This window comes from Sebastes fasciatus, chromosome 16, assembly GCF_043250625.1.
Source record: "Sebastes fasciatus isolate fSebFas1 chromosome 16, fSebFas1.pri, whole genome shotgun sequence".
Lineage (NCBI taxonomy): Eukaryota > Metazoa > Chordata > Actinopteri > Perciformes > Sebastidae > Sebastes > Sebastes fasciatus.
The window spans coordinates 8629280-8655357 of NC_133810.1; the positions used below are offsets into that span (position 1 = coordinate 8629280).

Sequence of the window (26078 nt, forward strand, 5' to 3'; positions counted from 1 at the left end):
AGAAAAAAAACGGTGTGAATGTCCTGGAAATACAGATAATTATATTAGTCATCTGCTGTAGGTAATACACTGACTATGGATAAGTACCTCATACAATCCCACTTCAAAACACCCGGACTATCCCTTTAAGTGATTGAATGGGGCCCTTGACATGCTCACTCTTCTATTATTAAATGAGATTGAAGAATATGATGTGCTAGACTGCCCTGTTCCCGTTTTTACTCTCACCACAAACACACAGTTTGCTTACTGTTTCTCTCTCTTCCCTTTTCATGTTTCTGCTGATGTCTTCAGGATTATGTCAACAACCAGGTAGGACAAATTACAAAAATGAATCTGCTCCGTCTTGTGCAGTGTTTTCAAATCTATCAAGGTTTTTTTTTCCTGTTGATGTGTCTGGCGTACGTGTGTGTGTTGTGTTCGAATGTGAGTCACTTCTGGTGTAGGCACCTGTTGTTTAGACACAGTGAGTGTCGGGGGAAAGGGGGTAATTTAGAGGCGGGCCACACACATGCAAGCACTGCTGTCTACTGTCACTGTGGGTGGCAGATAGGAAGGGGGCTAACTGTGGAATAAACAGATGCATGCTGGGAACAACAACGGACTGGTTAACAAATGGAGGACGAGGCATTTAATTGTGACATTTAAACCTGACGGGACAGAGACAGGTTGGAGGCGACACTTGACGGCGACATTTTTTGGTTTTCCCTCAGATTTGGCTCAGAGGAACATATCCCCTGAAAGAGAAATTATAAACATGTGGTTTGTCTTGTGATTTGATCATTTGTGAGACATTGGGCTGTCCCCTTTTTGTCGATCAGTTAACTAATCGGCCGTTTTGGTCAATAAAAGATTTCTTTAGTCGATTAGTAAGTCATGCTGGATGGCTTATGAGCACATCTCTGGTAAACACAAGATTTAAAGTGGTGCTTTTGTGTGATTCTTTGTGGAGAAACTTTACAGATCTGTCGTTTAAATCAACGAATCTATTAGTCGACAACATCTAACGACTAAGAACTTCTTTGGTCGAGGACAGTCCTGAGACACCAGAGCTGCTGTATCTCTCTGAACATCTAGTGTACTCTTGGCGGTTAGGTGATTGCTGAAACAGCCATCACAACGTATTATAAAAATCAAATCAATCCCTATACTGTGTAGGGAAATGCTATATCGTCCTGGTCCAAGATGATGCAATAGTAATTATTTATAAAATGTTGTAGTACAGTAGTAACTGTGCTGTACTGTGCAAAAAAAACCATTGTAAAATATTAAATAAAGTTAAAAATGACACTTAAAAAAACAAAGAATAAGCAGTAATAAATGGAAATAGTAGCACTGAACTGAGAAATAATTTTTTCTCTCAAATGTTACAAATGGATTAGAAAAATAAATAATACATTGTAACACATACTTGCTAAGTGCCAGAGCTTTCTTTGCACCTTCCTACGGCACAGAGAAGAACTGCAATCACACACACGGCACTGAAATAGCCTTGTAGTAAAAAATGTGGCGCTTTTTAAAATGGCAAAGATCATCCTTTCACTGTATCTGTATGAATGTTAGCATGCTGAGACATATCTCTGCAAAAATAATGATGAGAAAATGCTCAAACAAATCTCTGAAGTAGAGTCCAGGTTGTGCAGACTTTGAATTTTCAAGTTCAAGCGTTGTCTGCTGCGGTGTGGATGAAGGTACGATTGTTCACTTAAATGCTTTAATAAGTAATTGGTTTATTGATTGATTGATTGATCATTTGACCAGTTAAATACATTCCCTCTTTCTGTATTTAATAAACCAACAAGGCATATAACTGGTTACAGCACGGGGCATTGTGTTTGTATAGACACTCAGTGTGATTTCTCATTACTTGTTTCAGTGTTTCTATGGGGGTCGCCCATTTGTGATGATCTAATGGTAATGGGTGGATGTTATTATATTGTTCATACACACACACACATACATACTCAAAGAGAGCACTTTTTCTGGCAGTGGATCAGAGGATGTTGTTTAGAGGCCTTATTGAACCATAATAACATCAGTAATCCATTATCACTGGTGTGCTCCAGTGTCTGGTGTGTCTCGCTCTTTCTTAATGGCTCGCTCTGGAGTGAATGAAAGTTCCTGAAGCTGTGAATTGAGAAGAGTCCTGCTGTAAAACATGGTGCAGGGAGAGGAAGAAAATGTAGCGTGTAGACAATACAGCTTCTACCTACAAATCACACCAATGAGTATAGGCCTGCTGGGTGTGTTTTTCCTTGATTTTTAGAGGCAGAGAAGGACAAACTGCTGATTACAACAAGCTTTATTTTATTATTTTTAAGACTGTCGATCTATTAAAATATTTTATTGCGATTAATTGCATGGATGTTCATAGTTAATCGGGATTAATTGCAAATTAATAGCACATTTTTGTATCTGTATCTGTCTCTACCCTAAAGGGAGATGTGTCAAGTATTTAATGCTCTTATCAACTTGGGACTGGGCAAATATGCTTTATGCAAATGTATGTATGTATTTATTATTGGAAATCAATTAACAACACAAAACAATGACAAATATTTTCCAGAAACCCTCACAGGTACTGCATTTAGCATAAAAATATACAGGGCAAACTCAAGCAACAACAGGCAACAACATCTATCAGTGTGTCAGTGTGCTGATTTGACTATGACTTGCCCCAAACTGCATGTGATTATCATAAAGTGGACATGTCTGTAAAGGGGAGACTCGTGGGTACCCGTAGAACCCATTTTCATTCACATATCTTGAGGTCAGAGGTCAAGGGACCCCTTTGAAAATGGCCATGCCAGTTTTTCCTCGCCAAAATTTAGTGCAAATTTGGAGCGTTATTTAGCCTCTTTCTCTACAAGCTAGTATGACATGAATGTCACCAATGGATTCCTTAGGTTTTCTAGTTTCCTATGATGCCAATATCTTCACTCTAGCTTTAAAACTGAGCTTGCTAGAGCCTTACCAACCTTTATTCTTTTCATCTTGTATTCTCTGCGATGACTCTGCTTGTGATTGATTCTCATCGATCCAGAAACCTGATTCCTCTTCCAGCAGGACGCGAGACACAAGATCCTTTGCATACTCGCACTACCATGACAGACCACGAATGACTCATACCACACACACACACTCGTAACGCGTTGCACTGAAACAGACACATGCACACAGTGGAAGTCACTTCATTAAGACATCAGATGCCTCGCCGGGTTCCTGTCTTTCTCTCACTGGACTAGCAGATAGATAGATGAACCCATCACCTCATTTGCCCTGCAGGGGAAACCTGCTGGAAGGGCTTTTACAGCCAGGCCACTCCACACCACCCCTGGATCATTAATTTAACATGAAGCAGGATCAGCCATCTGCTCAGGGTGGTCCAGTAGGCTCAACACTAGAATAAAATCAGCAGCGATGTTATGCTGTCATCCAAGTTGTGCCAATATTCGTTGATATTTCAGAGACAAGCCAGTAGCACAGCGATTTGCTTTGAATATTACTCAGGGTTCATTTGCAGCTGTGAGAGGCCCTTTGTGTTCTAAGTATCTAGATTTGTCTTGAACATGCTTGTGGAGCGTGAAGCGGCATCCTCTCTGCTGTTTTGAAGCAATCGAGTGTCGGTACACGCCGGAAACGCAGCGTCGAGTCTTGCAACGTCTTGTGGTTAGCAAACTTCCTGTGTCATAAGTCAAACCGTCTGACGTCTGCTTCGTTTTTTTTTCCCTTTCCAAACACTTAAGCATTTGTTTCCCCTTCTCTTCTGGCTATAACCTGGGACACACGTGTGAAAACCTGCATTAATAATGTAAAGCATCAGCCACTAGTGAACGTCTAATGAAATTCCTCTGGGCAGAGGGGGGGAGGTTTGTGAAAGCTACTCGAGGCATGATTTCTAAAATTACACTCTCTCTGTTTATACAGTAGACATGTCCTGCTTACCCACATTACTGTAGGTAGGCGATGTCTATAGTTGAAATCTCTGCACACAGGAAGCAACATATCACATCAAACTTGTTCCTAAACAGCAGCGAGCAATGCAGCTGGGCTCAACCAGTGATGGTCAAATATCTTTTAGAAGATTATATTCATTCCCTGTCTTCCCATTTTCCCAAGCACATCTTAAAACTTTTTCCCATATGACCTGACGTAGGTTTCTGCATGATGACACTCTAACAGACATGTATACAGTATTTATTTATTACTAATAGTAACTTGTGAATGTCACAAAACAAAACAAACAAACTACCCGATCGATGCTGCGACTCCTGTGTTCTGCAAGGAAAAATGTCTGTTTCTGTGAATGTAGTCTGGTGGCTTTGAGGACAGCAATATGAACGCTTTAGTTCCCAGTCGGAAAGGGCTGTCTGTTAGCGAGGTAAAGCGGTAAAAACATTCAAATATAGCGTGCACTTCAACAGATATTGATTTTTTCAGGTGGCTGAAATACGTTTTTCTGCTGCTCCTGTCTACATCGCCGTCAGACGGGGAACTGAAGCCGTTGTATTGCAAAGCCACCAGACTCCATTGACAAAAACAGTAATTTTACCTCGCAGAACGCGGGAGTATAAACACAACCCCACTTCAGAAAATCCAAACTAACCCCTTTCAGTTATTTCCAAACTAAGAACCGCTAACTTTGACTCAGTTAGTGCTAGTATTCCCATTATTCATAACCTTATTGATTAGCTTACGGCTGAGTGGGCGTTTCCATTTTGAAAAAAACAACAACAGAAAACGGCTGAAGTCCCTCCATCAGAAACCTTCCTGAAGTCCCCAGGACACTTAATCTGCTGAGGAAGGTCGTATCAATCGAAAGCTCCAGAACAGCTACTAAATGGCCTTGGTGGTCAAGTTGTTTTGTAAACTATTGTTTCCGAGGTCAAAAATGAACTCAATCTCAAGAATGAAGCTACTTTTGCTTGAAAGCTTCTTAATGTTTAAATAATTTTTTCATTGTTGTAACTATAAAGCTTGCATGGTCCAGCAGGTTGTGTATGTAGCTTTAACACTTTAACTGCACTCTCATTTTCACTCTTACCTCATACAGTATAATACCAGTTTTATTTTTAGGGAGCCATTAGCAATGACTTTTACCTTTTATGACTCCGTCTCTGGTGGTGTCATATTAGATCAATTTGATGAGCTTGTGCTCGTCATGCAGAGACATTACTCAAGTTACTCTAACATCACTGCTTTACAATCAGGTTAAATCTAAGTTTAGGGGGCAAGTCATAGGTGTGACTCATACAAATGCTTTGTCATAACCGTGTCAACCTTGATGCGGAGACTAATGGAAAAATGATCCCTTCGGGGTTTGAAGGTCGTCGGGATGGCGTGATGGGAAGACAAACTTGCTTTGTATTAGATTTCAGTTTGTTTCCTGTCGGCCACTTTGGCCGGTAGAATTGGTTGTTCCAAGACTCTGTATTTAAAAAAAGAGCCTGGTCGAACATCGAACATGTCTGGGAAATGTGTGGAGCTCCAGCCACTGCGGTGGTTTGTTGAAAAAGTCCATTTCCTGCGCTGATTGTGTTGGAATGAGCTCACTGGCGTTGGTCAGTTTTATAGAGTTTTGCTTGGCATCAGGTGAGGATAAAGTTGTTAACATTCCCGTAATATCCCTGGCTTCATTTTCATTGTCATTAAGTGTGTGTGTGTGTGTGTGTGTGTATCTGTGCGTGCGACTATTTCTCAGTGTTTGGGTGTGTCTGTTTTTTTTAGTACTTTTTTTTATAGTACAGTATGCAGGTTTTTATGTACGTCTGTCTTGCTGTTTCGTCTACCTCGGACCTCTGCAGAGCTTTCTGGGCTAGTTATGTTTTAAAGCCCCTCGCTGCTTTAATGCATCCAGTCCGTTCCCGAGCTCATCTGGTCTCATTCTATCAGAATGCAGGTGGGGCCAACGAAACCCCCAAGGGCCTCCAGCCAGCTCCGCCACCGCTAGACCAAGCAGGGCCCCCAGGGAGAGACGGGGATCCAGGAAGAAGGGGGGGAAGGAAAGGAATAAGAAAGGCCGTGAGAATAAAAATGTGCATGTTTTCACTCAGGAAATGGGGCAGGAGGGCTGGACTATTATAGCTATCATTATTACCTTTATTGGATTTTCAACCAGGATAATGATAGTTTCTAGTTGTATTGATGCCAGGTAAATAGTGTGAATGTTTTAATTGCATTAAGTAATCAAGTATCAACTAACGGGCACTTTCACAAGCCACGGTCCGTCAAATAACTTTATAAACGTGACTGTTTTTGTGGACTTTATTTAGCATATTCTGTATGTTCTCTTCGACACAGATGTCAAGCAGACATCTGTGTCGATTTCAACAAATGCCCGAACAGGCAGCCTGCGTTTTAGTTCGCTTGTCCACCTCTCGCAAGCGGTCCGAGTACGATTACTGCGTTCACAATTGCCCAAACTAACCGCTCCAAACTTAAATTAAAACTGACTAATTATTGGCTTGTGAAAGCGCCCTAATAGACTTGTTGGCTTGTTGTAATCAAGGAATTGCAACAACAGCGGTGGACAATTCTTATAGTCGCTGACAGTAATTTACATGAATGATAAAGCCAACAGAAACTTGATGGTGATGATGGTATCGTGGCCTTGAAAGTGAGTTCTGAAAGCCAGAGATTGGTGTTGATTAGCAGCTGTATTAATGTTCAGATCCATCAGGGTGGGTTGTTTTTTCCCCTTTTCTGGTAATTTGTTATGAGTCAGTTTGTGGGAGGGTTTGTTTTCACTCATTATTCATCTCATCAGGGGGTTGGCATCACTGTTTTTTAACCTTTCTACGGTATAGATGGTAATTTGATTCCTCTAACAACGTCCCTAAAAAATAATAAGAGTGTTTCCATCCAACTAACTTTACGTGCGTTTTCAATTTGCAACACCTAAACGCTAGAAATTTTAAAATACAGCCAAAATATCTAAATTGTTTTTTAAGCTTGGCTGAGATGGAAAAGTTGGTGTAACAATGAAAGCAAAACTGTGACTGCTTTTCGTCAACTCGTAAAACATTCAAACTTTCAAAACCAATCTGAAAGCACTAACAAAGAAAAACTCCATCTGCATTCAGGTGACTCAGCAGCTAAAGAAAGAAAACTTTGACTCAGCAATACCACATTATTTTGATCTAGATTTCCTTTTCCTGTTTTTCCTTTCGCTCTCCGATTGTCTAGTGAAGCAGAGATGCCATGAGAATAACCTTTTAAAAAATCAAAGAGGAGAGGAAGGAAGGCGGCAGGGAAGAAGAAGAAGACGAGAGGGATGAGAGAATGGAAAGCAAAGTTGACAATTATATAAAATATAACATAACAAAGAGTGAAATTACTTGACAGACACAAAGGAGTGAATGAGTGATAAGGAATGAAGGATAGAAGATGGATGTATTGGAGTGAGGGGCTCTGAAGGACCGATGGAGAAGAGGGGTTGAGGGAGGAGAAAGGAAGGTGAAATGAAGATAATGGGGGCTGACAGGTAATGAAAAAGATGAGTGGGCGTGCAGCAGAAGGAGGTGGTGAGGCGTGGGGGGGGGTGGAGGGACGGGGCAGAAAGGTGAAGGTTGTAGGAAGGTCAGACGGATTTTAATGGGAGGCAGGAAGGATGGGGTGAGAGAAAGGCAGGGTCGAGAGGGGTTAAGACAGGAGAGCGAGGAAGGTCGGTCGGGGGATGAGGTAGTGGAGGAACGGATCTAACAAGGGTTAATTGTGCTTGCAAGGAACACATAGCATTATTTTAACTTGCTCTGACTCAGTGAGGTGGACTTTGGTACCTCAAAAACTGATAAACGCCTCAAAGCTGAAACCGTTTCAGAGTTAATTTTATCGCCTTTTTTGTGTCAAACAAAATATCTCATCATCTTAATGTTGTTATTAACCCATTTGTGCCCAAAGGCTATATTTAGTATGATAAAGAAAAATGCCACATTTGTTACGATTGGTCAAATGTCTTGAAATTTGGTACGGACATACTTTGGGAAAGTATCTAACAGTACAACTTTAAAAATGTTATCACATGAGACTTTTATTAATAGTTAAAATCAGGTTTTTTTGAAAAATTTGGAAAAATGCACAAAAAACATTGTGTTTATTAAATGTATTATACATCAAATATATTGTTAACACTGCATATGTGTGCATATCTTTGATATTCCACTTGTTATGTGTTCATAGATACCAAATACTTGATTGTGCTCCCTGTAGTTTCTGAAATACAGACATTTGCTTAACATATTGTATCTAGTATTTGGGCACATGAGACTGTTTTGTCCTAAAATATAATGGCGTCTGATGCAAAAACAGTAGCCCTATGTGCCCAAATACTAGATATAGTATGATAAGAAAAATTCAGTTTTCAGCCAAGCAGTTAAACCAATTTTGAAAATGTCCTCACGTGTGTTTAGGCGAGCCCAGAGAACACTTCCACCAATTTCAGTTGCGGGCACAAATGGGTTAATGTTGTTATTTATTATCATACCACACAGGCGTGCCAGGTTATAAAAATAAGCTGTACTGGTTGCCTTTCATGCACAAAAAGTTAGATTTTATGGCTCCAAATAATCGTAAGAAGGCCAAATGAAACTTTAGAACGTCCCTCCAGAAACTAGTGGATCACATAAAGGATGCTGTGATGTTTTTTTCTATTTGATCTGCGTCTACGAAAAATACAGCAAAGCTATAGATCAGATTACTGTCAACAAGCAAAAAAACAAAACCAAAAAGACCAAAATATTTTTCCTTCAAACAGCTGGCGGTGGTACAACGATCACGTGCCAATCAATGACTTGTTTACTTCCTCAAATTGTGACTCAGGCTCAAAATATTCAAGGCCGTCTTGGACCGCTGCCTTCAAACAACCAACAAAAAAAACACACAGCCCTCAGTCGCCCAGCGGTGCTGCAGCCCTGCTGCTGCAGCCCTGCTGCTGCAGCCCTGCTGCTGGACTCCTGCTGCTGGACTCCTGCTGCATTCATCTTCCGTGATGCACATCGCACAAATTCAAACACTTCCTGTAAATAGTCTGAAGAAGACTTTATATAAATGATCTGACACATAGAGGTATGAATCGTGGTATTTTTTAACATGCAATGAAAACTGCTGTTTGAAAGCTGCAGACATGCTGATGTGCATGAGAGTGTGTGTAGAGTACAGCACGCTGGGCTGTGCAGTGTACCAGTGGGGCACTATCTGCGGCTGTTGTTGCTGCTAATTTTAGGGATTACATCAGCAGCACTAAGATGACAACCTTGTTGAACTCCCCCCTCTATATTCCTCTCTGCTTCTCCTCTCACTCGTCCTCCCTCCTCCTCTTACCTCTGTCCCTTATCCTCCCATCATCTTTCCTCCCTGCTATCTCTCCCTCTCTCTAACCTTCATCTTCCCTGCTTTTTTGGCCTCTGCCTGATCATATTTGATGTGTTTTTATATGAAGTATGCACAGACATACGGACACATAGTGTGCATTCATTATACTCTACCTTCATATTACACTTTCAGACTTTGGTCTATGGTTCTCGTTTCTCATAAATTGTTGATTAGAAATGGTTCTTTAAAAGGATTAAGACAATCCATGATTCAAAGGTTTTAAAATCCAATCAAAGCGTTCTCCTCAATGCCAAAAATGTCTCCTTAAAGCCTTTAAACACCGGGAGCGTGACGAATAAACAACACGAAAATGACAAATACTCACCTGCAAATATTCTAATGTCTAGGGCTTTTATTGTGAAAGGTGTGAACAGAAGGAGTTCATCGGGTCTGTGCTGCCTTTGTCAAAGTTAAAAGTAGCCAAGCCCCCAGGAAGCAAATGTTCGTAGTGGCCAAACGGTGGTACTACAACAACAGTGACCATCAAGTGATGCCATTTGGCCCAAAAATACTTTTTTTTAGGTAAATGAAGTACCCAGTATGAACACTTGAACAGCCCTTATTTAAATCATTATGTCCTAAAAGTTGTAAAATGCTCTAATAGCCAAATCCAGAGTTATTTCCCTCCTCCGTTCATGTGAATGAGATCCAGACCGAGGGCTAGGAGGCGGCGTTAAAGGAAACGCTACTGCGCCTGCTGTATGGGCCAAATGGCTACGAAAGATCGCTGTAAGTACTGGGTAATTTTAAACTCGAAAGTCTGAACTCATGCGCCACTGAGCAACTTTCATAGGAATGAACAAGGCCCGCCTCCAACGCTGTATCCAGTTCTCTTTAAACATCCCTGGTCCGGACTATGGAGTGTTGTTGCTTCATAAATATAAACTCGACCTGTTCCACGCAACGTGATTGGTTGATGCTTTTATTCACCGAAAATGACGTTGCTTTTTCCCCACGTAATATTCGAGTTCTGTGTGAAAGTATTAATGACAAAAACAACTTAGTTTTAGAAAATATAATGATGTGCGAATCAATTACGCACGAGAAAAATACCCCCCCGGTGTGTAAAGGGCTTCAGTCCTTGTCCTTGAGCTGAACGACAGTTGAGGATGTCTCATTCACTCATGTTTTCTAAAAGGGTCCAATTAGGAGATCAGAAAGTATCTTAACATTGGAAATAAATGGAAAAACACATCCTGCATCCTGAAGAAAAAGCCTTTTCTCTTCCTCCCTTACCTCTCCTTCACCTTGTGAAATCACTCGCAGACCTTTCCTCCTTGTTTGTTTAAATTTTTCATCCTCTCACTTAACTTTTTATTTCTCTTGCGTGCTCGTCTCTGACTCACCGTCTCCTCTTATTCACTTTAAACATGTCTCACTCTGGTCCTCAGTCTTTATGACCATCTCTATTTAACTGAAGTAGGAAGGGAAAAACATTGCATTTTCTTTCATCCGTTTGTTTATCCATCATCTTAGATGCCACTTATCAAGTTTTTTTTCTAGGAAATGTGCAGAAATGACGCACGGTCTTCATTCTGGGGGCTACAGTTGAAGGTTGAGTGTGTTTCCAGTACGTCTTGAAATAAATACCTCGTTCACCTTCGCAGTTATTCTGTATGTTTACACCTTTTCACTGCCTGTTATATGTTTTTGCATCTCCAGCTCTTCTTGGGCTTGAATCTGTCTCCGTCTCTGTAGTCGGAAAGGGAAGGGCCGGTTTAAATAGCAGGAATTCCTGTCTCGTCCTTCACACACACACAACCACTCACTGAGTTTGTACACACTCAAACATGTGATCAGATGGCTGCAGTCAGCGCATTCACATAGTCGTCTCTTTGTGTGTGTGTTTGCGTAACGACGTACGTTTATGTTGTTTTTGTGTGAGCAGGAATTTATTGCTCTTTGTGTTGTCGTCTCCTGTACGCAGGAAACCATCAGATTATATAGGGACTGTATATATACTGTATATACGGATTGACTACTCCCTGCTGTGAGGCGGCGTTATATTCCTCACAGAAGGCGAGGAGTCTTTGGAGAGACTTTAAATAATGATCTTATTAACTCGTCTTCAGTTACAGTAAGGCGAAGAAAGACTGGAAAACCTCTTTTTTTCAGTGTAGAAATAAATACAAACGAATGCAAATAGTGTTTGTCAGTTCAGCTGTCATTTATGTTTGTGTATGTTGCGAAAGAAATACTGCTTCTACACAAAGATGGATATGATTTGGACGCTTTTTCACTCACTTTCAAAAGAATGCACGGTGTCAATTGTAGAGATGAAGAAAGTAGTCGATTAATTGAATAGTTAATCAACAATTTTGATGAATCGAGACAATAATCTCCAGATAAAATGATAATGAAAGTAGGTGGGTAGTCCTGGTTGGTTGCTGCATTCACACAACACTGAGATTTAAACCAGCAACTCTCCAGTCCCGACCTGCAGTCTGTTCTGCAGCTGTACGTCACGCCTTGATGTTGCAAAAAGATGTGCGATGCACCAAACCTTATATCTTATAAGGCTTATATCTCCCCTCATTAGTTGTGTTGTTAAAGAGGCGCTGCGTCTCCGTGACTGTCCATGGTAATGACTGCAACGGCCACCCAACTCAGCACTTCTCTCTGGGTGTGTGTTTGTGCATGCACATCTGTTTGTTGCAGAGCTATAGGGGCTTTAGTCAGCTGACTCTTTTTAATTAGCCTGGCAGAACTGATTAGCTGTAAACAGTAGCCACACACACACACACACACACACTCACACACGCACACACAATGCAGTTAGCCACTGTGTGCAGGCATGTGAGGGTATACAAATGAGTGTGTGTCTGCGGTGTCCCAGGGGGGTGATTGTCCCAGCAGCAGGCCGAGTGACAAAGAGAGACGGGAGCCCCTCAGAAATCACTGAGCCATGTCACGCCTCACTGAGCAACACACACACACACACACAGGATGCTACAGTGCGGGTATGTCTAGTCAGTGCGAACTGCCGCCTGATTTGTGTGTCTGTCTGACAGCTTGCCATCGGACAGGTCACATTTCCTGTCTGTTGGTGCCCGCCTGAATTTGTCATGTTTCCCAAAAACATTGACAGTTTTCTTTTAACTGCTGCACACACACTTTCTATTTCTTTTTCTTTCTTCTGCTTGTGTCCTCTGATTCTTCTCGCTCTTTCATTTTCCGACTTTCTCGCCTCTTTTCTCTGTCTGTGTTGTCCCCAATCACCTGACGTAACCCCGCCACATGCTCACAAGCGCTCACAAGCGCACACAATCGCCGCCACACTGTTCCAGGAAGTGTTTCCTGTGTGACGTGCGTCCTGCTCCGTGTTTTGCAGACAAGATCCCACATCATCATCATCGTGTTCTGAGTTGCAGTAAACGCTCCTCTGAGACACGTTATGCACGACGAGGAGCGTGTGTGTGTGTATCTTTTAAAGTTTCGATTTGAACTTTAAAATCAGAGCAGTCACACGGGACGAGACGCTCGACTCCTCTGAACTTTCATGTTATGAAACCGCAGTACGGTGCGCTGCTGCAAATTACTACATAGAGCTCTGTTTCTAATGAGTATAAAACTTGGGTATTTCTTGTGACAGTTTTGACTTTAATTCCCCTAAATCCCCCCCTCAAATGGAAATTAATTTAGATAACTGCTACAGCACAGTGATGCGTGGAGATATTTTCCTTTATCTGGTATTTATTAGTGTCACATCCTGTCTTCTCTTTTGTCTCTTTTTATCTTTTCTCTGTTTGAATTTCGCCTGCTCGTGTATTCTTCTGGCTCTTTGTCTGAGGTAATTTATTCTATCCGAGTTATTGTCTGTCACAGAGCCACATCTTGAACCAGTTAGGCAGGTGTCACGAAATACTTTGATTTAGTTGATTTTGGCAGCACCTTTGGTCTTTGCATAGTTCTCTAACAATGTCCTAGTGATCACTTTGTATCCCTAAATAAACAAGAACAGAACTTCAGTTGCCTTCAGTCGCTGTTGTCACCACCTGAAATGTAAACTCATCAGTGTGCAGTAAGAGATTTTGTTCTCTATAGAGCAGTGTTTCCCAAACTTTTTTTCTGGGGAACACACTTTTTAGAAATGACAAACAAATTTGCAACCACTTTTCCCAATAGGCCTTATCTATAAATCGTGATAAGAGCCAATTTGAGCGTAAATGAACGTTCCTGACCATTTTTACTGCCATTTCCACATCACCTTATATTATCTTGAATAGATAAACCAGCCATTTCTCAGACATATACGTTTGATAAATCAAAACTATGTTATTGAAAACATATACGCGTGTTAAATGAGACCAAAGTTGGAGTTAACAGGCTCTCATTTATTTCCTCATCAGTAAAACAGAATGTACGTTAGCCATTCATATTAGATTCAATGTTTTAAGTAGGCTACAAGTATCAGAACAATACGAACTGTACTACTATGTGTACTGCCGATATGAATCTTGAAAAAAAGACTATTCTTCAAATTTATTTTCCGACTTTAATAAAATCTCTTGCGACCCACCTGTGGGTCCTGACCCAGTCTTTGGGAATGACTGCTATAGAGTTACATCTTAAAAGGTTTTAAATAAAGTCCTTATTTAAAGGTCCAGTGTGTACGATCTGGCGGTATCTAACAGCGAGGTGAGGAAAGCTACGGTGGCTGACGCGAAAACCACATGGCCCGTGCCATCTGGGGCAGAGCCAGTGCGTAGAGTGTGAGTGTACGTGGGAAGTGAGTGGTGAAGCAAGAGAGAGAAAGAGCAGTGGCGATTGGAACGAGTAACGTTATCGACTTTGGCCAAAGCAGGAAAAGTTAACAGTCTGGTTTGTTCTGTTCTGGGCTACAGTAGAAACATCAGGTGATTATACACTAAAGAAAACATACATATTAATATTATAGATCCCGCTAATTGTTACACACTGGTCCTTTAAACAGGATGGGCTGAATGATCAATGTGTTCCATCAATCACTGATAAAGAAAAGAAAAACATTCCCTCATGAAGAAAGTTTTGGTTTGTAACTCCGTTAATGGTTATTAATAAATCAGTGTTACTTGTTGCACTCTAAATATTTAATCACATTTGATTACTCTCTTAAGAGCAGCAGATTGTGGATGATGGACTCGTACGCAGCCTCGCTGCAGACCAGCGGGGGGGGGCTTCACTAAATGAGCTCCAAACTTTTCTTTTCAAATGTTTCTCTCTCATAGTTAGTAGCCTTTCATTTTATTTCTTTGAGAAAGTAAAATACAGCAGCTCCGTATATGTGTGTGCGTGTTTATTAGGGCTGGGGCTTTGACAGCAGGGCAAGCGAATGATGTAGTGCTGCGCACACTAATATGCGAAAGGGAAAATACTGCAGTTAGTACACACTAAGGCACACACCGTCTGCACACAATCTTATGAGACACACTTACTTTCACCCCCTTTTCCTATCTATCTACCTGTATATCTATCTATCTACCCGTATATCTATCTATCTTCCCGTATATCTACTTATCTACCCATCTATTTATACACCCATTTATCTGTCTATCTCTCCATCCCTCTACCCGTCTAGAGCTACATGTCTATCTATTTCCATCTCTCTTGTGTACATAACACGCCTCTGAAGGCAGAGCTCCATGTGCTTGCATCTGATTGGCTGCAGAGTAAAAAGATGATGTCATTCCTAGTCGGGAGGTGCGTATCGCTTCACACACACACACACACACACACACACACACACACACACAGAGGAGAGAGAACTGAAGGTAGAGATGCTGGTTCATAGCAGCAAGCAGAAAGAGAGTGAAGCACGGAAACAGGGAGATGGACAGCTGATAAAAATGATCTTTAAAGAAAAGAGGGGCTTATTTGAGGCAAAAAGGGTGGCGGCAGAGATGCAAAAACTGTATTTTAATTCAGAGAGAGGGAGGAAGGAGGTGGAAAAACCAGGCAGTGAAGGGGGGATATAGTGAACGAGAGGGAGGGAGGTCAGAAAGAGAAAAAGGGAGAGGGTGAGAAAGATCCTCCCCTCTCTGGAGTGGCTGGTAATAGGAGATTGCATCTCTCCTCTGCTGGAGGAGAATCAGCCGTTCAAACAAGCAGACAGCTGCTATTGTCTCTGCTTTCAATTCATCCCTCCTCTCTCTCATCTTTTTCTCTATGTGAAAAAACAGCACAGCACACAAGCTGGTTAATGCAGGAACAGAAGAAGGAAAGGAAGGCTCAGCACCAAAAATAGAATATCATTTTTTAATTATTTAAATATTTACATACGATCTATTATTTGAAGGGTTTTTGTTCACGTGTGCAACTTAACCTCTTCAGGATAAATACGTGAAGCAAAAGCAATGCACTGTAATTCATATGTATCCCACAAAATCAATTTGTATGTAATCCACGTAATCGAGAACCAGGAAAGTATAAAGAGCGACAAATGCAGCGTATAGAGAGGAGGTCGGGGTTGATGGGTGGGTCAAAAAAACATCCACCCAGGAGACCGATGTTTGGGTCTCGTGTGAAACCAGAAGTCAACGTTGATTTATCTGCCACATAACTTCTGGAGTTATTTTAACCTAAACCACGATCTTTTCCTAAACCTAACTCAGTGGTTTTATTGCCTAAACCTAAGGAAGTTGTTTCCTGTGAAGACAGAAGTCTATTTTGAAAAGATCGTATGTATGTAACCAGCAGAAATTTGTGAACGTATTGGACACTCGTCATGTATTGCCGGACATTTTTAGGAAAATGAGGAATAACTTTTCAGAAGATATCATACGAACCGTTGTATGAGGATACGTTAAACCAGTAAAGAATTACATTTTATACGAAAGTCACAATGACAGAGGTTGTGCTGTGTAACTCCCTTTTGAGGGTGCACAGTACTCCACAGTGTTTGTGTTGTAGTGACAGATTGCATGAGTTTGATAAATGGCATAATAAAGTTAGCAACATAAATTGGAGACCTGTGTTTCTGAGGTTATGAGATTTGGATTGTTTCTGAGGAAAAACAAATTTCATATGCTTCTTGAAAGTTTGAGATAAATAACCTTCTTTTTTTTTCCTGGGAGTAAATATATTTGTATCCTGTTGGTGTCCACTAATAATTAATGAAGTAAAACGGGCTGGAAAAGAAGAAAATCATTGTGTTTCAAGTCACGGTTTTACCATTTGTTCTCCTGCTGAGTTTCTGCTTCATTTGCCCTCATTAAAGGGGTTGTGGTTCCCATTAAGAATTGATTCAGTAATTTGGTGAATACTTTTAGTTGGCACGATTTAAATGTAAGACTTGTTTCAACTGCATTTCTATTTGCACTATATTTCAACGTGTAATCAGTACCTGTTTCATATACAAACTTTAACTTTTCAGCGTATTTAGCTTGGCTTTCGCTTAGTCTTCTAGTCGTCTTTCGGCTTTCAAATCACCAAAGCAATGCTTACTGGGGTTGGGCAGTTTGGTTCGGGAGATTGCAAGTCTGTCGGTCTAACTTTCTTTGTTGGTATCCCACATCTGATGCTGAAAGTGGTTTTAAAGTAATTATGTGTTGCTGTCAGAACCAGTTCTGCTTCTAATACTTTACCCCTGCACCTTAATGCCTTTATTACCTCAGTGTTTTGCAACGATGTACTGTAATGGAGTGATTTATCTGTGATTGTCTCTTTTAACGTCAAATCCTCTCTACTGTGTCGCAAATCCTCCAGACGGGTGCTTTTCGACGGGGGGGGGGAACCCATTATCGCCTGTCGCTATTGTGTCGCCTGTTCACATTCACCAAAATACCACCAGCGCCTGTCTTTGTATCAGATAGGGGCTCCGTGATTTATGCATCCCCCCCGTTTTTTTGTAATTTATGCGGCACGCTTACAAAGAGGAGGGGGTTGCCTCAATACACTCAGCTTTATGTTACCAGCAGATCAATAAAGATGCTCTCTCTTTTTCCTCTCTATCTCTGTCGCTGTCCATCTCTCTCTTTCTCTCGTCCACATCTGCTCAGCAGCCAATCCATCTAATGCAGTTTCCCTCTGCTTGATCTCGCGTCATCCACGCCACCTCCCATCCCCTCCATGTCTCTCTCTCTCTCTCTCTCTCCGCTCGCTGCACAGGTGATGTCATTCTTTTTCAGCTGGATTCTCCTCCCTTCTCCCTCCTCCCTCGCTCTCACTCTCTCCTCCGTTTTCCCATTAGCAGCTGGCCTCTCCACAGCGCAGCATCCTATCCGCGGTGGCTTCTCTCCGAGGGGCGGGAGGGAGAGGAAGAACGCTGGCGTGAGGTGTAAGCGCTAACCAGGGAGGAGAAGCTTGTAAACTGGGTTAAGGGAGCGGGATCACTGGCCCCTGCCACGGAGCTGCACCGCTGGGCACGCACATGCACCGCTGGAGCTCTGTAGAGAGATAAAGAGTTGCAAAGAGGCAGAGACAAAAGGAGTTTGATAGACGTTGAATGAGGAGTGCGAGGAAAGCTGCAGGCAGATGATCCAGGCTTTTGGGAGGTGAGAGGGCACTGTTTGGAGGACTTTAAGCCAGGCAAGAGGCTTCTTCCCAGGGGGCTGCAGATGCAAAGACAAACCCCTCTTTCTATCCAGCACTGGCTCATCCACTGAGGAGAGGAACCTCTGCTTCTTTAAAGAAAGGAAAGTGACAAAAATGAGTTTCTACATTTAACTTTCAACAGAAAAATCGACTGAATTTGGATGTTAAGTTGGCTTCATCTTTGACCACGCCGCCTCCAGCTCTGGGATCAGTTTTGAATGTTCTGCAGATTTCCATTTTTTTGGGAGTGTTTTAAGCTTCTCTGTTGCAGTTCCTTTGAATGCGTTAGCAGAAGAGAGAAAGCTTGACGTATAAATGGATCTGCCTTGACTTTGAGTCTCCCTCTACAGCGACATCTGACAGCCCATCTTCGTCCTTTTTATTACACGGAGGATTTAAAAAAAATCTCCCCCTGGACAATACGCCTCTTGCAGCAAAGAGATCGGCGTCAGCCCCCCTTGCCCTCCTCTTTTACTTATTCTTTTCTTTTTTTTCTTCATCTCTTGGTGAACGAGGGGAAACTTCCCCTCGCTGGCACCCTCCCTTCTGTGGAAATGGCTTTCCTGGTCCGTTGCTATGCCAACTGCTTGCAGCCGTGGTCCTCCAAAGTAAGCGATGTCGTAATCCCTTTTTCTGGCCAGTGCCTCTGGCTTAGGATGCTGCTGCTGCCTGTGTGTGTGTGTGTGTGTGTTACTGAGAAGGAGAGATAGGGTGGGGATGAGAGATTGATTTATATGCATATGACGAATATTTATTGTCTATTTAGAAATGCATTCATGCTTTCTTTCTTCCTTTAATTTGAATTTTAACAGTTGTATCCTGAAAAATACTGATATCCACAAAGGCTGGTAACATGCCAAGCCTCCCATCTCTTCACTGTAGGGGGGGATGAATTTAAAAAACCACAAGAATCACCTGCACAGTATATAGACTGGATGTGTCCATTGACTCAACAGACAAGCTTTTAACTATTTATGTGTGACAAAGAGCCCTATATATCCTGCTTCCTCATGTTTGTGCAGTGTGTGGTAACCTGAGAAGGTAAAACATTGCACTGCGTGGTCACTGAAGTGCTTTGATGTAATGAAGATGGGTTTTCTTCTGTCTTTGCACCATGTTTTATTATTCCTTGCAGCACTCCTTACTCTCCAAAAGACAAACTGATTTGAGGGTTTCCAAAAATGTTTGGCTGTAGATTATATTTTGAAATACTTTGTGTCAAAGTTAACGCGATAATTAACGTGTTAATGCAAATTCATTTTAACGCCACTAATTTCTTTGACTCAACTTGCAATTTTGTGGTTGTAGCGGACTCAGTGTTAAAGCTAGAGTGAAGATACTGGTATCATATGAAACTAAAAAACTTAAGGAATCCATTGGTACCAAGCATACCAGCTTGTCGCGATGGAAGCTAAATAACGCTCCAAATTTACGCTACATTTTGGTGAGGAAAAACTGGCATGGCCATTTTCAAAGGGGTCCCTTGACCTTTGACCTCAAGATATGTGAATGTAAATGGGTTCTATGGGTACCCACGAGTCTCCCCTTTACAGACATGTCCACTTTATGATAATCACATGCAGTTTGGGGCAAGTCATAGTCAAGTCAGCACACTGACACACTGACAGCTGTTGTTGCCTGTTGAGCTGCAGTTTGCCATGTTGATTTGTGCATATTTTCTATGCTAAATGCAGTACCTGTGAGGGTTTCTGCACAATATTTGTCATTGTTTTGCATTGTTAATTGATTTCCAATAATAAATATATCCAAACATTTGCATAAAGCAGCATATTTGCCCACTCCCATGTTGATAAGATCTCCCTTTAAGGTACATTTTGAACAGATTAAAAAAAAATGTGTGATTTATTTGCGATTAATCACGATTAGATATTTTAATCGATTGACATCCCTACTTATAAGTCTATATAGAGTAATAATAGTAGTAATTTGAATGCTCACAATTGAACCGATAATATATACGAGATGCCATTTGAGACTAAGGACGATAATTAATAATCATTAAAACGTAATCTAGTGATATAATTGGTCATTTCTGCAGGCCTAGAAGTCCCCATTCTGTGCAGTAAAGTCCTGTTGTAACCATGGCGACAAACCATTCTTAATAATTCTTTGTTTTTCCATTGTATCTGTCATCTTATACATGTAATCCATCTGATCAGTCTAATCTGTCTACTGGCTCCCAGTAGTCAGCAGTAGGCTGGTAATGATGTGTGTAATTAACAGTTTGATGTCTTAGTTTTAGCCGCTGGTGAACTTCTTGATGATGCAATGGAAGCAACTACAGTGCATCAAATTTGTCTTTTATGGATTCTTGTTGTTGGTTTTATTTTTTAATATTCAAACTAACATGCCAGGACCCCCCACTGCTCTACGGCTCACTGGTCGTCCTGACTGTCGCATAGATCCCTATGCGTCTGTCTCTCTGGGAGCTCCTGTCTGGGTGCTGAAAGCCTCAGAGATGTTTGTCTTCATTATGTGTGTGAGTGTGAGCGTGTGTGTGTGTGTGTGCTTTCAGTAGGATCAGTAATAATTAGGTCCCTGGAGATGAAAGGGGATAAAGTGAGAAGATGTTCAGTCTAATATAACACATTAAACCTAAAGCACACGCAGTCACAGAACATGGTCTTAAATACCTTATTACTCGTCTTTATTGCTCTCCGTCTCTCGTGTGATCCAAATTATGCATAAATCTCTGACTACTGGCAACGCGTCCAATGTCACTGCTGCCGAGGGAAAACCTTGTAAATCCAAAAGCAATGTTGATATTTGAGTTTAAAATCTTCTAATGTTATATTGTCTGATTTTATTAAGATAAACAGACATTTTGGAGGATACCATAAATTCAAGAAAATTAAGTATTGAGACCAAGATATGTACTGAGCACGACATGCAATAGGGCTGCAATGATTATTTTCACTATCAATTCATCTGCAGATTATTTTTTTTATTAAAGCTACAGTGTGTAGGATTTGGCAGCATCTAGTGGTTGCAGATTGCAACCAATTGAGGACCCCTAATCTCACTCCTCCCTTTCAAAGACTGCAAATGTGAGCTGCCGAGTGCAAAACCGTGGTAACGCCGTTCGCCTCGCTCAGAGGCCATCCTTACCATAATAACATTTCTTTAGGAGCAACGGAAGTCAGACGGGGACTGGTGGTACTACGGTTTTGCACTCTTCAGCTCACGTTACCGCAATTTCACATGCGTGTCGGAGAACTGCGGTGGCCTTCAGGTGACTTAAAAAAGTGAAAGATCCTCTCTAGAGCCGGTGTTTGGTTTGTACATTGTCTGTTTGGGCGGTTGTGAATGCAGTAATCATTCTCTGGAGCTGACCAAAACAACCAGTCAAAGTGAAAAAGACAGCAAAATATCAAAGTTCACAATTACCTGCATAGATGTGGCAGCTCTAGAGACAAAAAAGATAAATTCGCTCCTTCGCTCTCCTCAGCAAATAATTTTTTTTTTTGGTCCACTTTAACTTATGCAACCAAACCAGACTAAATAGAAAACGAACCAAAAGTATCAATTTCACTCTGATTCAGACTAGCCAAACGGACTATGGCTTGTGAAAGCGCCTTAAATGACCTCAGACTTATCAGACCGTTTTCGCACCGTCATTTATGAGCTGCCATAAACAGTACTAATACTGGCTGATTAATCAACTGAACATCCTCACCGCAACTGTTGCAGGTTATTTCCAGTCCAACGTTTCAGAGCAGTTGACCTCATTTGTCAGCTTGGATTGTCCAAAGATTGGGGGGTTTTAGTCAAAAGTTAGGCGTTAGTTAAATGCTTAAGCTCCAATTTTGTGTCCAACCAAAAGTTAAGAGCACCTTAGACGCTTTTTTTTTTATTTCATTGTTGTTTTTGCACTTATTTAAACTTGAACTGTTGTATCTGTGTGTTATTACTGGCCTATCTATGGTGCAAGAGTGAAGCTAATTTATCCTCAGTTTAGAGCCACTGAGGGTTTCATCCAGCTCGCCCTGTTTGAAGTCCACAGTTAATTGGTCGGCGTCTGTGATGAGCCCACCTTTTGCAAAGGTTAATTACGTTTCCCGTTTCCTCCCATTAGGCGACGTGTGCTCTGTCTGGAGGTACAGTAGCAATTAAAAACACTGCAGTTCAGGTTGGGAGGGAAGGGGAAGCAAAGTGGAGGACAAGAGTATGGAAGAGGGTGGTCTCTTGCGAGGGGATTTCAACTCACTGAAAAGATTTTGTGAAGACATTCTGGGATGGAGAGGGATGAGGAAAGATGAAGAGCCATCCCGCAGTGAAATTTGAAATTAGAGGGTGGAGAAAAAGAAAGAAAAGTACATCAGTGAGTGAGAGAAAGCTTCTGAAGCTGTGGTTTTTATTCCGCCTGCTCTGAATGGCAGCCAATTATTTGCTCTAGAAGTGTCTTTTGATAGTTTTGGCTGGCCTGCACATTGGTGATATTCACTTCACTGCAGGGATTCATCTTGAAAGATTCACCATAAACCACCAGTGTATGTGCAGCGTTGCATTCTATACATTCCCAACCAGTCAGAGGGTAAATTAGCCTGAATGCAATCTGGGTTTGACAACTAAACTAGTGGACTACAGGAGATGTAAGAGATCAGTGAGCAGCCCGTTGTTTGATTCATGCGAATCACTTAGTTTTACTTCTCTACTGGGAATCTGCTGCTGCCAACAGGCTTTTATGGTCTTCTCTACTGCCTTGTTTACTACAGACTTGGAGAATAACCCTCTTGGCTCAACTGCTATGGAAAGCAAACAGCTTATTTAGCCATTTAGGCACTTTTTGTTCATTACCACTGTTTGCTCTTTACCAAATTGCACGTCATGACGTCAGAGGGTATAGTTATTGACCGCGTGGATAGGAGTTTGGCATCAGATGACAGACGGTGTAATGTAGGCCAGTGGAGCTGCCCTGTGGGGCCTTTTCTTTTTCTGACGCACAGAGCGGTTCTGAGGCCTAGATTTATTTGCATCTCCAGTAAACAACACAGAACTTGAAAAGAGACGTCTGCTTAGAATAGTCTCTTAAGAAAGCTGCTGTCTTTAAGAGGCTTTCAACATCTTTTATTGTGTTGCGTTTTATGGGCGAACTGTCCCTTTAAATCACGTCCGGCTCATCCCGAGGGAACACAACCTCAGTCCTCGTCCTCCCGCTGCTGGAAGACTTGTCAAAATGTTCCGCCGCCGAACTCTCTGACCTTCTCTGCTGCCTACATGAGACCTGTTTTCTGAGCATCCTCTTTGTTTTCAAGTTTTCTCTCACTCTTTCTTTGTCTCTCTATTCCTTCTGTTTTTAGCGAGGACTTCCTGCTGTCTTCCTGTTCCCCCTTTTTCCTTCCTTTCTCATCTGTTTTTAGTGCGGGACTCGTCCATCCTCTACTACTTGTTCATCTCTTCGTCTCCCTCACCCTCTCTCCTTCCCCATCTATTATTTAAACATCAATAATGGGGCCTGTTGTTGTTGTTGCCAGCCCGATGCTGCTGCTGCTGTTGTTGCTGCCCTGCTGGGCTGTATCCTCACTCATCTGCTGCTTCCTGTCTTATAAATCACACCAACTCCTTCTAAAACCATCTGTATCCTCACATGACCAACCTTTGCTCTCTGTTTATGCACCCAAATGGCACCCATTACTTATTACCCTTCCAGATGCCTTTTCACTCCTGTCTCTGTAGTGTGGTAGAACTATGAACTTGAAATTGCATCAAAAAGTTGGTTTAAAGGTGGCGACTTTGCATGATGGTGGCAGCTAGGTCTGCCTCCTGTTAGTCCATTAGTCGACTATTCTGTTGATTTGGTTTTAGTTGACGAAGATTTCTTTAGTCGATTCATAATTTTTTATTCTTTTTCATGCTGGATGGCCTATTTCCAAGAAACTTATGAGCACATCTCTGGTAAACACAAGATTTAAAGTGGTGCTTTTGTGTGATTCTTTGTGGATAAACTCAGTTTTACAGATATGGCGATTTAATCAACTAATCCATTTGTCAACAAAAACTTTACTTTACTTTTCACTAACACTTTTAGTGTTAGTTACTAAGAATTTCTTTGGTCGAGGTCAGCCACCAAATGACAGTCTATCTGATTTTGAGTGTATTTACTTGTACTTTTCTTTAAGCAAATGAAATCAACTTTGCCTCCAAGATACAGATGAAGAGGTCAAATTGAATATTGAGACTTGTGGAACAAAAAGTGTATGGACCTAATTTGCGGAAGATCATAGTCGGTATTTATCCGTTGCTTTAAAAGGACTGCAGGTTGCTACCAGTGGGCATCTCCGGGGTCTGAAAAGTGAAGCCAATGCTGAAGTGCCTTAAACTTGCATTCTTTCTAACAGCCAGCAGGGGGCGACTCCTCTGGTTGCTAAAAGAAGTCTGATTGTATAGAAGTCTATGAGAAAATGAGCCTACTTCTCACTTGATTTATTACCTCAGTAAACATTGTAAACATGAGTTTATGGTCTCAATCGCTAGTTTCAAGTCTTCTTCAATACAGCACGATGTTCATTTAGTAAATGATGGTCCCATTTAGAGTCAAATAGACCATAAAGCAGCAACCATGTGATTGACAGGTCGCTACCACAGCGTTGTCCGGTCAAGCTGACTTTTTCTGTCTTTGTTGCTGAGTTGAAAGACTTTTATATGATTCATAATTTCATTTCTTTCTCGCTTCATATTTGCTCTGACCATCAGTCATTTCTTACCAGAACCAGATTCTGATCGAAGGATTATTGCTCAACACAAGCACGTACCTGAGATTGAAACTAATTCCCCCCTCTCGGCTGCAGCCGTCCCTGGCAGAGTGCAGCAGGTCCAGACTCAGGTTGACCCAGGCTTCTGCCTTTGCTTCCCTCAGCAATCAATGGGCCTTCCTGAACATCGGCATAATCAGTTTGTGTTGCCTCCACGCTGCGTTGAATAGCAATGGGGCTCTGGAGGTGTTGGTAGCCGAGAGCTACATTGGGATGATGGATCCAGTGCCAAGGCTGGAAGGGCAAGGCAAGGCAGCTCAGACAGATCGACAGGTAGACGAACAAAACGTCTGGCATAACCAAACAAGTTCCACTCTTATTCCGCCCGCTGCATCTGTGGAAACATGGACACATCTACAAACAATAACAGGAAAACACAGTATATAATCATACCAGACAGAGCCAGTTAAGTTAATGGTTGGTTTTGAGTGCTTTTATAGGGTGAAAACTAGATTTAAATGAGGGAAAACATTCAAAAGTAGACTTTACTGCTCTTCTGCTCAATGTCATCAGACTTCTGTTGAAACAGCTAGATGCTATATTTGATTCGAGCTACAGTTCCTAGCCTACCATTCATCATCAGATCAGATAGGATAGATAGCTACATTAAACTGCTGAACATCTATTGAGTGGAGTAAGGAGATTAATTATTCTTCAGTACAGTCTATTGACCCTTTTTCTAAGTGTTGTGGCTTCATGCCCAGGCAGCTTTAACGGGTCTGATTAGGAACCGAGCGCCTCGAAGCTTTGCACTGATTTTCAACAAGGTACATGTTCATACGTCACATAAAGATAAGACATAAAAGTAATTACCAAACTGATTTCAATTCAAAGATTAAATGAAGTGATTGTATGGTGACATATACAGTATGTGATTTCAGTTAGATCCTAATGATTATTAAGTTTGGTCCGGCCGCTTTAAGCTATAAAAAATAACTGAAATATGCTTTTTAATTTTGTAATCAATGTTTAAGTAAACAGTAATCCTCCCATCCAGATTTTTCACATGTGCAATCTCTAAAATACGGACAAAATCTGAAGTATTTAAATGTTGTTTTCTTCACTTGGGAAACATGTTTTACTCTCATTTTCTTGAGAGGAACAATAACTTGCAGACAAGAGTTTCAGAAAACCAGTGGTCCATACAGTATCATGGCTATTGCAGACCGAAAACAAGACCCGGGACATTCAAATGAGCTACCGTAACAAAGAAGGTGACATTTGAATACTGCAAGAAGCCGATGCGTTCGTGGTAATTGCCCCCTGTGTCACCAAGAAGTTACAAACAAGTCCAATAAGCAAAAGGAAGAGAAATCCTGGTTTATGAGGAGAGAAAAGTAGAAAAAAAACACAGTTTTCAGCATCTACAGCGTCAACAGGTTGTAGCTAAGAGTAGCTGTCGATCATGAAATGCACTTTGTTCCG

At 41.5% G+C, this 26078-nt stretch overlaps 1 protein-coding gene across 11 annotated transcripts in view; it reads left to right on the forward strand.

Annotated features, from left to right (window-relative positions):
- rapgef6 (Rap guanine nucleotide exchange factor (GEF) 6) overlaps positions 1-26078 on the forward strand; it is a 164159-nt gene that overhangs the window by 65748 nt on the left and 72333 nt on the right. For 6 of the 11 annotated variants that reach the window (XM_074610889.1, XM_074610892.1, XM_074610895.1 and 3 more), the window contains one exon: positions 295-312. The exons of 3 other annotated variants lie outside the window; for them this stretch is intronic. In XM_074610889.1, the coding sequence (XP_074466990.1) occupies positions 295-312 (18 nt within the window). Of the gene's footprint in view, positions 1-294; positions 313-18309; positions 18489-26078 lie in introns of those variants that run through there. 2 more of the 11 variants (XM_074610899.1, XM_074610900.1) reach the window with 2 other exon arrangements.